The sequence below is a fragment of the Garra rufa genome, chromosome 1, assembly GCF_049309525.1.
Source record: "Garra rufa chromosome 1, GarRuf1.0, whole genome shotgun sequence".
Classification (NCBI taxonomy): Eukaryota; Metazoa; Chordata; class Actinopteri; order Cypriniformes; family Cyprinidae; genus Garra; species Garra rufa.
This window is the reverse complement of record NC_133361.1, coordinates 17,573,506-17,589,448: the sequence shown is the minus strand read 5'-3', so window position 1 is coordinate 17,589,448 and position 15,943 is coordinate 17,573,506. Positions and strand designations below refer to the sequence as shown.

Genomic DNA, 15,943 nt, shown 5'->3' with positions numbered 1-15,943 from the left:
AACCCTGCTGTTGAGAATTTTTATTCAGAGATTGACTTCATTGTAGATATTCACATTTCCTTTTTTTATTTAAATATTTATTTTTGGTGTTTTTTTTTTTTTGCCTTTATTGTTAAAGGAAGTGAAGTGGGAGACAAAGAGGAGGGGTGATTGGAAAAAGGTCCTTGAGCAGGGATTCGAACTCGGGACGCACATTTCCTAGTTGGAAAATTAATACACATATAGTCACTTTAGGTATATAAGAAATAGGACCTTTTATTATATATGAAGTTCAAAAAGCAATTCAGCCCATACATCCAGATAAACAAGAAAATGAGTAACTGAAAAAGCATGTTAAAACTGAGACAGAAAAAGATAAAAATGAAAAGGAGAGGCTCTAAAGATTATCTTATATATGTGTATGAAAAAAAGCCCTAGAATCAAACGTCCCTTGCTATGCGGAACTTAAATCTGTTTTCACTCTTGTGTGTTGTCTTTATCTTGTGGAGAATTTGTAGCTGGAGTAGGATGGAGCATCAACAATGTCAGTCGAGGCAGCTGGGAACAGGAGCAGCCCTGTGGTGTGGTCCCTCTTGCATCGAGCCATGGCCTCCTTATACGTGATCTTTTCCTTCTTGATGGGGTCGACCACGTTCTTCTTGAAGGCTGATTCATCCTGAAGTTGCTTGGCCATGGATTCGTCGATCAGTTTTGTGTCGATAGCCTTCTGCATCTCAATGCGACCTGCTCGTTTCGGGTCTACCAGTCCACCGGTCAGCATCTGAGCCTCCATGAACCACATGGCACTCTCGTTGGGGATCCATCCCCTACGGGCAGCTTCTCCCAATGACATTCGCTCTTTGGACACGGGGTCTTCGAAACCAGTGAAGGCCTTCTGGGCACTGAGGAGTTTGTGAAGGTGGCTCTGATCGATCAATCCACGCTCTGCTGCCTTGTGAATGGAGAGCTTGTCCTTCTTGTTCAGGTCTACAATACCTCCGGTGGCGGCTTGAGCTTCCAGAAGCCTCATCGCTGTGTCTTGATCAATCAGTTTGCGTGTTAGGGCGCTTCGTACAGACATGCGGCTATCTGTGGTGACATCTAAGATGCCAGAAATCGGGAAGAGCTCATCTCCACTGAGTATCATCGAGTTCAAGTTGCCGTTACTGGAGTGGGATACGCGGCGGGTCAGTGTGGAGGAGTTTGTTGGAGCGATTGTCTGAACAGTTGTTTTTTGTGTTGCACTTAGAGGAGGGAAGGATGTGGTTTTCTTTTCCCCGGCAACTAGTAGAGCGAACTCTGAAATTGTCATTTTGCCCTCTCTGTAGCGCTGAAGGTCGTACTGGGTCAGTCTGCCATTTTGCATGGCCGTCTTGATGGAGTACTGCTTTCCACTTTTACGATCCTGCAGAACTGTGGTCTCACCTTCAGGACCGGTGGTTGTGATTTCCTCCCAACTACACTCAAGCTCTTGGAGGTGGATGTACTGATTGCGATCGATAAGTCCCTCAACGTAGGCATCATAGGGTGACATGTCTTTGCCAGTTTCTGGGTCCAGAATGGTGATTTTGGTGGAGACGTTGGTCTCTCTGGTGTTTGTCTCTGTATGTTGCACCTCCTTTGCTTGTTTCTGGAGCTCCATGATAGTAATTTCCCGTTGGTTGATGAGATCTTTCACTTCCAGGATTTCTCTCTCCAGACGCTGGATCTCAGACTCCAGCTTGATGGTCTTTTGCCTGCTGACTTGGTTCCTCTCACTCAAGACTTTGGTCTGATGTTGGAAGGTTATGGTGATCTCCTGCTTTTGAGACTCCAGTCTTCTCAACTCCTGGAGAAGTTCGTTTTGCTCTTTCTTGATTCTATCCCTGTAAACAACCAAGGTGGTCTCTTCTTGAGAGAAATTTGTTCTGGTTGTCTGAAATCGAGTAATTTTGTTGTTGAGTCGCAGAACTTCTTCATCTTTGAGGGCTCTAGCATTTTTCAACTGGGTGAGTTGAATTCTAAGATTTTCTCTCTCGGACTCGACCGCTTGGTCCTTCTCAACCCTGATAATCTCTTTGTGGATGACCCTCTCCACAGATCTCTCTTTGGTCAGGGACTCTATCCTGATTGTGAGGTTTCTAATATCTCTCTCCAGGCGGGTAATGCTGGAAACCTCGCTTTCCATGCTAGTACGAAGGTCAGTGATTAGTTTATCGACTGTAGGGTCCCTCTCAATTTTCAAAACCTCCTCTATAACAATCTTTTCCTCAACAGGCATTGGACAAGTTTCAAGTTCATAGATTCTAGCCTTGATTTGTCTCAGCTCTGTCTCTATGAGGATCTTCTTCTGCCGATCCACAAGCTCCAGCTTTTTCTCCAGCTCCAGGACTAGAGATCTCATCTGCTGCACCTCCAGTTCAATCTGTCTACGGCCCTTGATGGTCTCTTCCAAAGTCTTGACTAACCTCTCGTGGGCCAGAATCTGACTGGGATCTGTCTGGAGGCGCACAATTTCTTGGACCACAACCCTTTCCTCTGGTTTTTGTCTCTCCAGCACAATGTACTTGTTTTGAAGGTCAAACACAGTCTCCTCCACTGTTCGACGACGTTGAATTTCCTCACGTACTTCCCTCCTGAGACGTTCAGCTTCCTTCTCCAGAAGAGGATCATTTTCATACCTTATCAATTCTTTGTTCACCACTTTGGTCTCGACCTTCGACCTTTCGGCCTTCCACTCATCCCTGTCTTTTCGTAGACGAATCACCCGATTCATAGTGGAGTCGTAGTTGGTTCTCAAAATGGTGAGCTGCTCATTCAACCTCTTAATTTCTTTGATGATTTCAGGACTCCTCTCTTCCTTCACCACCTCTCGAGTCATCTCCTTAAGCTCAACCTTGGGTTTCTCAGAGCGCAGAGTCTTCAGATCCACCATGATAATGTTGATCTCATTCTCAATGCTGCTACGCCGTTTGCTTATTTCAAGAAGCTCGTTTCTCAGCCGTCTCAGTTCCACCTCTGTCTCAGGGTCAATTCTGAAGATCTCATGGATGATCTCATTAAACTCCACCTTTTGTTTGATGGTCTCCACTTGGCTGTAGCGGAGCTGAAGGCTGGAGAACTCTTTCTTCAAAACACTGTATTCGCGGATCAGCTCTTCCATGTGTACACGGAGGGTCTTGGACTCTTGTAGGAGGTCGGGATCCTGCTCCACCTTTTTTACCTCCTTGATGACAGTTTTCGGTTGGATGGTTGGAATAATCCTCTCCAGATTATTGATTTGACTTCTAATCTGGAATATCTGGTCATTCAGATTCTGGCATCTGACACCCTCATCTGCAATTATATTCCTAAAGTCAATCACAGCTTTCAGCATTTCAGGGTCTTTTTCCAGCTTTATAACCTCTTTCAGAACCACTCTCTCTTTAAACACGGGCCTCTTGCTCTCCAGGACGGTAACTTCTGTTCTCATGTGTACCGTTTCACTCTCCTGCACTCGGACTTCCTCCTTTAGTTTGAGTATGAGCTCCCTGATCCTCGCAGCTTCAACATCCAATTTGGGATCTCGCTCAATTTCTGTAAACACCTTTGTCACCAGCTTGGGCTTCACGTCGATAATCTCCCGCTCATGACTGACAATCTTTTTGTTGACAATCTCAATTTCTGTGTGCAATTCGGATCTTTTATGGATCTCTTCGGTTATCCTTCTCCTCAGGGTTTCCAAGTCAGCCTCAAGCTTCGCATCACGGTAGTAATGCACAGTTTCCTTTTCTTCCACTCGCTCCACCCCTCGTCGACTCTTCAGGGACACCATCCGTTTCCTGTAGGTCGCTAGATCATTCTCGGCATGAGCACGGCGAGATATTTCCTCTGCAAGCTCTTGCTTCAGGCCATCAACTTCATCCATGTCTTTCTGCTTACTTTGCATCTGAAGTTGCTGTCTTACCACCACGTGGCTCACAATTTCATCATTCTGTTCATACACATAAAGATTTGTTTAGAATTAGTTCAAGGTAGCTGTTCACCCTTCAATAAGAAGTAAAATTGTGACAACTTTTGCCATTAACGTGTTATTTATTCCAACAATTGTTGCAACTTTAGAGAGTCAGTACCTTGTTGACGAGATCCTTTGCCAAGATCACTTGATTCAGTAGTTGATTATTCTGTGCCGATACTTCAGAGTAAAGATTCACAACATCCTTTTCCTAAAAATTAACCAATTGTTCAGATATTTGGAAAAGTACATAAACAGCAAGTCATTATTATGCTCATGATGGTAAAGCAACCTACCTTCTTCTGCACAGCCTCAGCCAGGGTGATGTTAGCCTGTCTTTTTGAATTGATTTCTGGTTTTCCCAATGCACTGCGGTATTTGTTAGAATTCAGCTCATACTCCTGAAAGACACAGAAGCAACAGACCATTTGCATTCATGCTAGCACTGACATGTGATACAGTATGTGCAGTAATATGATCATGTTCAAGATGGCCACCATACGTTAAGAACATCCTGCAGTTCATGAGAAAGTTTAACCAAGCGGTTTACATCGTCCTGCTTTCTCTTGATGTCTTCAACTGCTCTCTGCAACCAAAAACAAATTAACATGGTATTACACTAAAATCTAACTATATTTAAATGTGTGAAACTAATTTTTAAGATAATAATAACAAAATTCAACACTGACCATCTGAGAGTTTTGCTTGGCATAGATTTGCGACGCACTTTCACCAGGCTGAACTTCGTTGTTGGGCATATTGATGAGGAAAGCAGTGATCGACTGGTTGGCACTGTTAAATTCCTGATTTTTATTGACGGCCTCTTGCAACAGAGTCGCCCTGTGAAGTAAAAAGTTTATGGTAGACTTTAAAAGTCTGTAGCATTGTAAAAAAAGCAGGCTTGCCTCAGTAAACACAACAAGAAAAGGCCTCTTTATGACTTCTCACCTTTGCTGCAGCTGGCTGTTGATGTTCGTGTAGCGATTCCTCAAGCGCCTGACCTCGGCCTCTTGGTGGCGGATATCAGGGCAATACTCCTGAAAGCTCTTCTGCAGGGAGCTGCATGCCTGCTCTGTGACTTCCAGCTCACGGTTCAACTGCTGGATGTCATCTTTCTTGGCTATAACCTCTTTACTCATGGTCTAAATAGAAAACAATTACAGACATACAGAAACACCATTAGGTCGTTTGAATGGGAAGTTGTGGCATATCAAAACCATTCCTTTTAATTGGCCATTTCTGGCTGAAATATCCCTTTGAGATTATAGATGAAGACATACGGCAGCATTGTTTTTGTATAATGAGTGTCTACCTGCAGCTGTTTGGAGTGGTTACGAATGGCATTGGGTTCATCTAAGATGCCAGTGTCTGCAGCCAACTGATCCTCGAACGCCGTCAGCACATTGTCCACCTTCTTGATCTGCTTCTCCAGAAACATGGCAGATGTGGACCTGAGAAAATAATCCCAAGATTTACCATAGCAAGTCCCAAAAAACCATAGTGAAGCATGCATTGTGAGGCATGTTTTCTTACTTCTTGTTGTAGAGATCAGAGAGGGCGGTGATGTCATCAATCTTGTTGTTGACTTTGTTCATTTTCAGAGGCAGTGAGGTTGTGGTGGGCCCCAGGGGTTTCTGGGATATCAGCGGCTGTATGTCCCTCTGAGCTGAAGCTTTCTCAGCCTCCAGGTTCTTCAGAATCGTGACAAAACTCTGGAAAGATCACACCAAAGTGGAAGTCACTCAATGTTTTATACTAACTATAATATACCAACTAAATAACCTTAGGGTTAAATAATCCATTAGTTTTGTTTCATGTTCTTACATCATGGTCTTTGATTCTGGCGGACAGATCTCCAACGGGTGCGGCACGATCTAATGGAGACCTCATTCGGTTCTGGATGTCCTTCTCTAACTTCAACAAGTCTGAATAGATCTGATCCAGCCGGCTGTCAATGAGGCCGGCCTTTGCGCTGTCAGGAACGGTGGCCACAGCAACTGTTTGGAGAAATAACATCATTTACGACTCAAAATGAACATTCCGAAATGCAGATTTGGAGAAATGTTGCATTGCATCACTTGCTCATCAATAGATCCTCTGCAGTGAATGGATGCCATTGGAATGAGAGTCCAAACTGCTGATAAAAACATCACAATAATCCACATCACCTTAGTCTATCAACTAACATCTTGTGAAGCCAAAAGCTGCGTGTTTGTAGCAAACAAATCCATCATTAAGATGCTTTGAACACTTCCTCCAATTATAAAGTCCATTTCCTGTTGTCCTCTCACATCAAAATCCACCAACCGTTTGTTTAGAGTGGTTTTGGACTCTTTTGGCTTGTAAATGGTGTCTGATCTGTGCATATTTCTTTCCCGATTCAGAGAAGGTGACTTTTTTTACTAAACAAAGCCTTGTTAATGATTACGAACTCTATATTTTAACAACTTGAAACCATAAGCAATGGTTTGAAGTTTAAAAACGTCTTAATACTGGATTTGTTTCTTACAAGCACACAGCATTTCACTTTGCAAGATATTAATTGATGTACTGGAGTGGTGTGGATTACTTCTGGATTTTTGTGATGTTTTTATCAGCTGTTTGGACTCTTAATCTGACGGCACCCATTCACTGCAGAGGACCCATTGATGATGTAATGCAAGTGATGTAATGCTACATTTCTCTAAATCTGATGAAGAAGCAAACTTATGAACTTACAAATTAATTTTCAAAATGTTCAAATTTTCATTTTTTGGGTGAACTGTTCCTTTACAAAAACCATAATAGTATATTAATGATAATTAAAGAAAACTGCTTCAGACCTTGTTTTACAAACTGCACGACTTCCGCATTTGGTGTCTTCACCTGGGCTTGTAGACCTGACCTTGCTCTCTTCAGATCAGAGAAATCCTTGCTCAGACTAAATACAAGACAAAAAAACACAGGAATGTTAAAACAGGAAGCGGCTGGGAGAACTAGATCTGCACTTCCTGCATCTGCTTCTTTACCTGTCCACCTTTTCGATGGCAGCTGAATCAGGTGGAGGGATGAGGAAACAGACTCCTGGGATGAGCTTTGTCTCTCCTGTGCTGGATTTCACCTCCCAGACCTCCTCTCTGGGATCAGAGAGCAGCGTCACCTTGTCGCCTCTTTTCACAGAGCCCTGCAACAGAGAAAGTTTAGCATGGTCCATCCTCCATTGTTTGGCTTTTCAAATCTTTAGCAGCATCATTAGTGTGTGTACTGTCACTTTTGATCAATTTAATGTATGCTTGCTGACAAGGATGTTACCTTGTCAGTGCTCCAGTCACACAGGGCGATGGCATTGATGGGTTTGTTTGCGGCGGTCCGGCGCAGGTGTAGAGGAGCGATGTTGGTGCAAAGCTCTCTCAGATCTGCCAGACGCTGCTCGTTCCTTATGACAGACCTCTCCTCGCCCTGCACACAAACACATGCATATTAATTCTACTGTATTACTGACATATTGCAATGTGTGTGTGTATGTGTGCATGTGTCTAACCTCCAGTGTCAGCAGGATCTCAGGGTTGCTCATTTTGTTCAGCACTGATGGTTCTGTGGTGGATTTGATTCTTTTCAGTGACTCAGTGAATGTCTCCAAATCCAGCTGATACTGAGATTAAAATACATATGCAAACGTTTCAGTTAACGCTTGTCTGAATCTCTGCTGCTTATGTCGTGTATGTATGTGTGTGTGTTTTCGTACTTTCTTGTATGTTTCCACGTTGTCCAGGTGTGATTCCTGACACAGACACAGATTCAGGAATCGCTGCCACTCTTTTGACACACCTGTGCTGTAAGACTGAAACACACATGTGAAAACACATATATATATATATATAAATAGAAATAGTCTTTGAATGAATGAACGAACAAAGAACTGAATGCAAAAATAAACAAACTAATTCATAAACAAGCAAACAAATGAATAAATAAATGAATGATTAAATAAAAGAGTGAATGAATGAACGAACAAGTTAATGAATGAGCAACAAAAAACTAAATTATCATATGATAAAAATAGATGTGGCAGGGAATAAACAGAAAATGATTTAACAATGATTCAATGAGTGAATCAAAAAAACAAAACAAAACAAAAAAAAACTAACAATGAATAACTAACAATGAATTAACAGGTATAAATAACAATAAATAATTAATAAATGAATGAACTGAAAAAAATGGACGAACAAGCAAAAAAAAAATAGTACACAAAAAGCATAATACATAAAAAACAATAAATTATTGAATGAATAAATGAATGTATGCAAGTTAGTGAGTGAACAAATAAATTACTAATAGCAAATGAATGAAAAACAACTGAATGAATGACTGAACGAACAAATAAATAAATGACTGACTGAATGAATGAACGAATGAATCACTAAATGAACGACTGAATGAATGAATAAATGACTCACTGACTGACTGAATAAATCACTGACTGAATTACTGAATTAATAAATGAATGAATGAATGAAGCACTGACTGACCAGCTGCCTGAATGAGTTACTGACTGACTGAATGAATCACTGACTGAATGACTGATTGAATAAATGAACGAATGAACCACTGACTGACTGACTAAATGAATCACTGACTGAATGACTGATTGAATAAATGAATGAATGAACCACTGACTGACTGACTGACTAAATGAATCACTGACTGAATGACTGATTGAATAAATGAATGAATGAACCACTGACTGACCGGCTGGCTGAATAAATGAATAAATGAATAACTGACTGACTGACTAAATGAATCACTGACTGAATGACTGATTGAATAAATGAATGAATGAACAACTGACTGACTGAATGAATGAATCACTGACTGAATGACTGATTGAATAAATGAATGAATGAACCACTGACTGACCGGCTGGCTGAATAAATGAATAAATGAATGAATGAACCACTGACTGACTGACTAAATGAATCACTGACTGAATGACTGATTGAATAAATGAATGAATGAACCACTGACTGACTGGCTGGCTGAATAAATGAATAAATGTACCACTGACTGACTGACTAAATGAATCACCGACTGAATGACTGATTGAATAAATGAATGAATGAACCACTGACTGACTGGCTGGCTGAATAAATTAATGAATGAACCACTGACTGACTGACTAAATGAATCACTGACTGAATGACTGATTGAATAAATGAATGCATGAACAACTGTCTGACTGAATGAATTAATCACTGACTGAATGACTGATTGAATAAATGAATGAATGAACCACTGACTGACTGGCTGGCTGAATAAATGAATAAATGTACCACTGACTGACTGACTAAATGAATCACCGACTGAATGACTGATTGAATAAATGAATGAATGAACCACTGACTGACTGGCTGGCTGAATAAATTAATGAATGAACCACTGACTGACTGACTAAATGAATCACTGACTGAATGACTGATTGAATAAATGAATGCATGAACAACTGTCTGACTGAATGAATTAATCACTGACTGAATGACTGATTGAATAAATGAATGAATGAACCACTGACTGACTGACTAAATGAATCACTGACTGAATGACTGATTGAATAAATGAATGAATGAACCACTGACTGACTGACTAAATGAATCACTGACTGAATGACTGATTGAATGAATGAATGAACCACTGACTGACTGACTAAATGAATCACTGACTGAATGACTGATTGAATGAATGAATGAATGAATGAATGAATGAACCACTGACTGACTGACTAAATGAATCACTGACTGAATGACTGATTGAATAAATGAATGAATGAACCACTGACTGACTGACTGACTAAATGAATCACTGACTGAATGACTGATTCAATGAATGAATGAATGAACCACTGACTGACTGGCTGGCTGAATAAATGAATGAATGAACCACTGACTGACCGGCTGGCTGAATAAATGAATAAATGAATGAATGAACCACTGACTGACTGACTAAATGAATCACTGACTGAATGACTGATTAAATAAATGAATGAATGAACCACTGACTGACTGGCTGGCTGAATAAATGAATGAATGAACCACTGACTGACTGGCTGGCTGAATAAATTAATAAATGAATGAATGAACCACTGACTGACTGACTAAATGAATCACCGACTGAATGACTGATTGAATAAATGAATGAAAGAACCACTGACTGACTGGCTGGCTGAATAAATGAATAAATGAATGAATGAACCACTGACTGACTGACTAAATGAATCACCGACTGAATGACTGATTGAATAAATGAATGAAAGAACCACTGACTGACTGGCTGGCTGAATAAATGAATAAATGAATGAATGAACCACTGACTGACTGACTAAATGAATCACTGACTGAATGACTGATTGAATAAATGAATGAATGAACCACTGACTGACTGACTAAATGAATCACTGACTGAATGACTGATTGAATGAATGAATGAACCACTGACTGACTGACTAAATGAATCACTGACTGAATGACTGATTGAATGAATGAATGAATGAATGAACCACTGACTGACTGACTAAATGAATCACTGACTGAATGACTGATTGAATAAATGAATGAATGAACCACTGACTGACTGACTGACTGACTAAATGAATCACTGACTGAATGACTGATTCAATGAATGAATGAATGAACCACTGACTGACTGGCTGGCTGAATAAATGAATGAATGAACCACTGACTGACCGGCTGGCTGAATAAATGAATAAATGAATGAATGAACCACTGACTGACTGACTAAATGAATCACTGACTGAATGACTGATTAAATAAATGAATGAATGAACCACTGACTGACTGGCTGGCTGAATAAATGAATGAATGAACCACTGACTGACTGGCTGGCTGAATAAATTAATAAATGAATGAATGAACCACTGACTGACTGACTAAATGAATCACCGACTGAATGACTGATTGAATAAATGAATGAAAGAACCACTGACTGACTGGCTGGCTGAATAAATTAATAAATGAATGAATGAACCACTGACTGACTGACTAAATGAATCACCGACTGAATGACTGATTGAATAAATGAATGAAAGAACCACTGACTGACTGGCTGGCTGAATAAATGAATAAATGAATGAATGAACCACTGACTGACCAGCTTTATGAATAAATGAATGAATGAACAAACCACTGACTGACCAGCTTTATGAATAAATGAATGAATGAACAAACCATTGACTGACGACTGTCAGAATAAATGAATGAATGAATCACTGACTGAATGACTGATTGAATAAAAGAATGAATGAACGAACCACTGACTGACCAGCTTTATGAATAAATGAATGAATGAACAAACCATTGACTGACGACTGTCAGAATAAATGAATGAATGAATCACTGACTGACTGAGTGAGTGAATGAATCACTGACTGACAGGCTGACTGACTGAAGGAATGAATAAATGAATGAATCACTCAATGAATGAATAAATCACTGACTGACTGACTGACTGACTGACTGACTGACTGACTGACTGACTGACTGACTGACTGACTGACTGAAGGTATGAATAAATCACTCAATGAATGAATGAATGAGTCAGACTGACTAACTGAATACCTCGATGGCGGATGACCCAGGGTGTTTGTCCTCAATAAGCACACTGGCATCCTCCTGTAGTTTGCTTACTTCCTTCTCATGTGACAGCAGACCGTTGTTCTTAAACCTCTGAAACACATTCAGAAAAATGATCCATATGAAGCAAAAAACATCAAGAAGATACTGACTTCCATAGTATGAAAAAAAGAGAAAGCAATGAAAGAAACTCAGAAAATTTTGGAACAACATGAGGGTGAGTAAATGATAACAGAACTGTTGTTTTTGGATGAACTGTCCCTTTAAATGATCAAGCCCTGTTGGAGTTTGTACTATAGGTGTGTGTCTCACCTCGTAGTCCATGCGCACCCCAGCGCTGTCGATCATGCGGTCGCTCCAGTCTCTGCTGATGATCTTGTGCTGATGTTCGGTCAAATAGAGCAGCTCTTTACTGCAGCCCTGCATGAACTCATAGAGAGCCGACAGATGCTGTCTGCGCCGCTCACTCGCCTTCTACACAATAACACACAAACAGCACATTCACTTCAGCTGCACACGGATTTACTTTATACACGTTTATAAAAGGATTAACATGCCATTTGTATATATTTACTACTGTAGAAGTCAGTAGGTCTTACCACTAAATCTGCAAACTGCTTCTGAAGAGCAGATGAGTTATCCTGTTAGGAGACAATATAATACATTATATATACACATACACATAGATATACATACATACATATATATTATATATATGTGCGTGTGTGTGTGTGTGTGTGTATTAGACTGACGTCGCTGCTCTCCAGACTTGTGCGATACACCTCTATCTGTTTATGCAGGATGTTATGGGCTGCGATCTGTTTCTCCACATCAGATAGAGTCGGACCGTAAACATCTTTCTGAATCTGCTTCTGAAACACACAGAAACTCTCCATAACATACAGACACTTCACTAGTCAAGTAAAGCTGCTTCAGTAATGTCTCTTGAGCTGTTTGGAGATAAATAAAGCTCTTGATGTCTTCAGATGTGTGTTTTGGTTTCTAGATGCTTTAAAGCAGTTTCAGTCTTTTAGATGCCAAAGACCGACTAAATATGTGGCAGCTGTACTATTTCTTGCATAAACACTTTTAGGTTTGAAAAAAATGATATAAATCTAAAATATGATTAGACAAATCTATTCAGTTACTATTATTTTAGTTTTAGCTATATTTTACTTTAGTTGTAATACTTTTTATTATTATAGAACTGTATTGTATAAAACTGTATTTTTTTACTTTCATCATTTGTATTTTGTTTTAAACTAACATTAATTTACGTATTTAATCTCATTTTTATCTATTTATGTATTTTTATTTCTTTATTTACTTGACTTTATTCACTTATTAATCTAATTAATTTTTTCTTACTCTAATGTTTATCCTCTTATTCGTCTATAAATAAATGTCTAAAACATTATTTAGGAATATATACACTACATTGTTACAGTATGTATGCACTTACTTATTTATTGTATTAATATTTATGTTAGTATTCATTTTTACATTTGCTTTTTGTATTTTATTTGAAGATGTTTTTTTTATTTTAGTACTGTACTGTTATAGTGCTATATGTATACTGGTTATTAGGATTGTTGTATTTGTAGTTTTTATATAATTTATATAATTACTATATTTCTTGCTTTAATGAACCCAAATTAAGTTGGAAATTAATGTTTCTTAATATGCTCAATATGAACATTAATTAATAAGTTAAAAAAATATTTATTTTTAAAAAATGTCTTTTAAATTTCTTATTTAAATTCTTTGTTTGTTTGTTTGTTTATTTTGTTCATTTGTTTTTTTTCTCAATCTAATCTTCATTTCTGTATTTAATAAAATGTTTATTAATTCAGTTTTATTTTATATATTTTTTGTTTATTTACTTATTAATCTGTCTTACATTAATGTTTATTTACTTATTTATCTAGAAATAAATGTCTAAAATATTATTGAGTAAACATATATATCATGTACTCTAATCAATTTTTTAATGTTTTATTATTTTAATGTTTTTAAAATATTATTAAAAAATCCTACTATATATTTCTGTATTGTTATAGTACAATATATATGTTTATTAAAGTTGATTATATGTATTATAATTGTTGTATTGATAGTATTTATCTTGTATTTTAAAAGATAAATACTATACTATTTATTTTAATTGAAAAATATATTTTTTTACATTAATCTAACATTTATCTAAATTGTAAATAAATTTTTATTTGTTTATGTATATAAATAAACATAAATTACTATATTTCTTGCTTGAATGAACCCAAAATAGGTTGGAAATGAACAAGCTAAATAAATAATAATTAAATAATATTTTTTAAATTGCTTATTAATAAATGTTTACCTTTTGATTATCGTTGATGCCTCTAATAATTATGTGTTTGATTTTGACCTGGTTAATTTTAAGCCAGCCATACAGTAATTTGCATATATACATACATTTATATTTGTATGCATTTTATATATTTACAGATTCATTAACTTTTTTTGTCTATGGATGTCCTAGCACTCACTTGTGTCTCCACCTCACTTTGAAACCTGATTTAAATTACAGAACACCTATGTTTTATTAAAGGACGTTGTTTTTGAGGAACTGGATAACCATCAGTCTGCACAATCCTCTATTGAACCGTTTAACTTCACTTTTCCTTTCACTCTTCTCTGTTGCACATATATACAGTCCTGTAGCTGATGTTGTGTCTGACCTGTTTATCAGACAGCAGTTTGCTCCAGTCGACGCCGGGCGGCACATAGAGTTCGTGCAGCTGTCCATACAGGTCTCTGTAGACGCCGCAGTATTTGGACCAGCGCTCGTGCAGGTTACTCACACTAAATACAAGAGGAAAGCATTAGTGCTGAGAGCTTGCTGGCATGTGTCAAGTGTGTCACGAGTGTTTGTGTTTGTTCACTCACTCCAGCTCGATCTCGGCGGCCTGCGGGTGGTGCAGCTTTTTGACTTTGCTGACGTCCATGAAGAGGTCCTTCAGTAAGATCTCAGCCTGAGACAGGTTCTCCGCAGCGGGGCCCTGCTGTTTGAGAGGAGAGCCCTTACGCTTGTTCTCCAGGTCCTGATTGGAGAAATAAAACAGAATTAATAAATATGAAATAAAACATGAAACACTGGTCTAGCAGTCTAGCATGTGTGCTTCTAAGCTTTAATTTGGAGGACAAAATACGTTACACCCTCAGACTTTAGCAACATCTGAAATAAAATGATTGTAATTGTTCCACTCCATGTGATTTTATATGAATTTATATATTATTACCCAATTCAATTTTTAAAAAACACTGAAAATTGACTGTTTGCTATTGTCCTTTTGCAAAGTTTTTCTATTTACTGTAAAGCTGCTTTGAAACAATCTGTATTGTTAAAAGTGCTATATAAATAAACGTGGCTTGGCTTGACTATTATGTTTTGTTTGTATTTTTAAAAATGTTTATATTATATTTTATTTATTTTATATATTTATTAATATATATTTTTTTAGATTTTGTACTTTAGATATTTATTGTAGATTTTATTTTAGATATGTTGTTTTATTTTTCGTTTTTGTATCACGTCATGATTTTCATGTTATTTATGTACATTATTTAATTTGTTTCCTTTGTGAAATAAAAATAATTAAATTAATTATCATTATTTTGTTGTTTTTTCCTATTTGTTGTATTTTTTTTCAATCTGTTGCATAAAAACACATTTATTTTATTTTGTATATTTATTAATATATTTATTTGAGATTTTATTTATTATATTTAGCTTACATTTTCTTGTTTATGTTTTCATTTTATTTTTTTGTAATTTTATGTCTTAATTTTTATAGCATTGATGTGCATTATTTAGTTTCCTTTGTAAAAAAAATAAATAAATAAATAAAATAATGAATAGAATTATCTTTTTTTCCTTATTTGTTTTCAAAAAATCTCAATCATTTGTCCAGATTCATGAAATGTTTTTACAGAGGGAATTTTGGGTCTCTCATTTTGTCATGCCATAATTCAGAAAAACTTAGAACAGACAGAAAACAGTTTTTACAGTTTTTGGGGGGAATAAAATTTATAAAATCAAGCAAATTATATATGAACAAATCCCTCTGTAAAAACCTTCAGAATATAGACAAGAGTAAAAATGTGTGTAAGTGCTACTGAAATGGAGATTTATGGCTCAGTGTAGGAGAAAAAAAAAAACTCATTTTGAGAAAACGGCCTATAAAATATGCATTGTAATTTAAATCTATTGACACAAACAGATAAAGGGTTATAAAAGAGTGTCTTATGGATATTTTCTTTCCACTAGTCTGAGAAAAACACTTTATGAAAACCAAAAAGCCCAAAATCTCAAACTTGACAGGTG

The 15,943-nt window shown here is 37.4% G+C and overlaps 1 protein-coding gene across 1 annotated transcript; it reads right to left on the bottom strand.

Annotated features, from left to right (window-relative positions):
* Nucleotides 1-229: 229 nt before the first annotated feature.
* Nucleotides 230-14,656, bottom strand: evplb (envoplakin b). The gene is made up of 20 exons (XM_073836715.1): nt 14,506-14,656; nt 14,298-14,421; nt 12,330-12,449; nt 12,177-12,218; nt 11,890-12,051; nt 11,563-11,670; nt 7,677-7,772; nt 7,473-7,583; nt 7,244-7,390; nt 6,961-7,115; nt 6,775-6,872; nt 5,777-5,949; nt 5,486-5,664; nt 5,265-5,403; nt 4,901-5,094; nt 4,642-4,792; nt 4,455-4,538; nt 4,249-4,353; nt 4,071-4,163; nt 230-3,931 (listed from the first exon to the last, which is right to left on the bottom strand). Exons 1-20 carry the CDS (start codon nt 14,562-14,564, stop codon nt 476-478), a joined length of 5,796 nt encoding a protein of 1,931 aa, XP_073692816.1. The 5' UTR covers nt 14,565-14,656; the 3' UTR covers nt 230-475.
* Nucleotides 14,657-15,943: the final 1,287 nt, after the last annotated feature.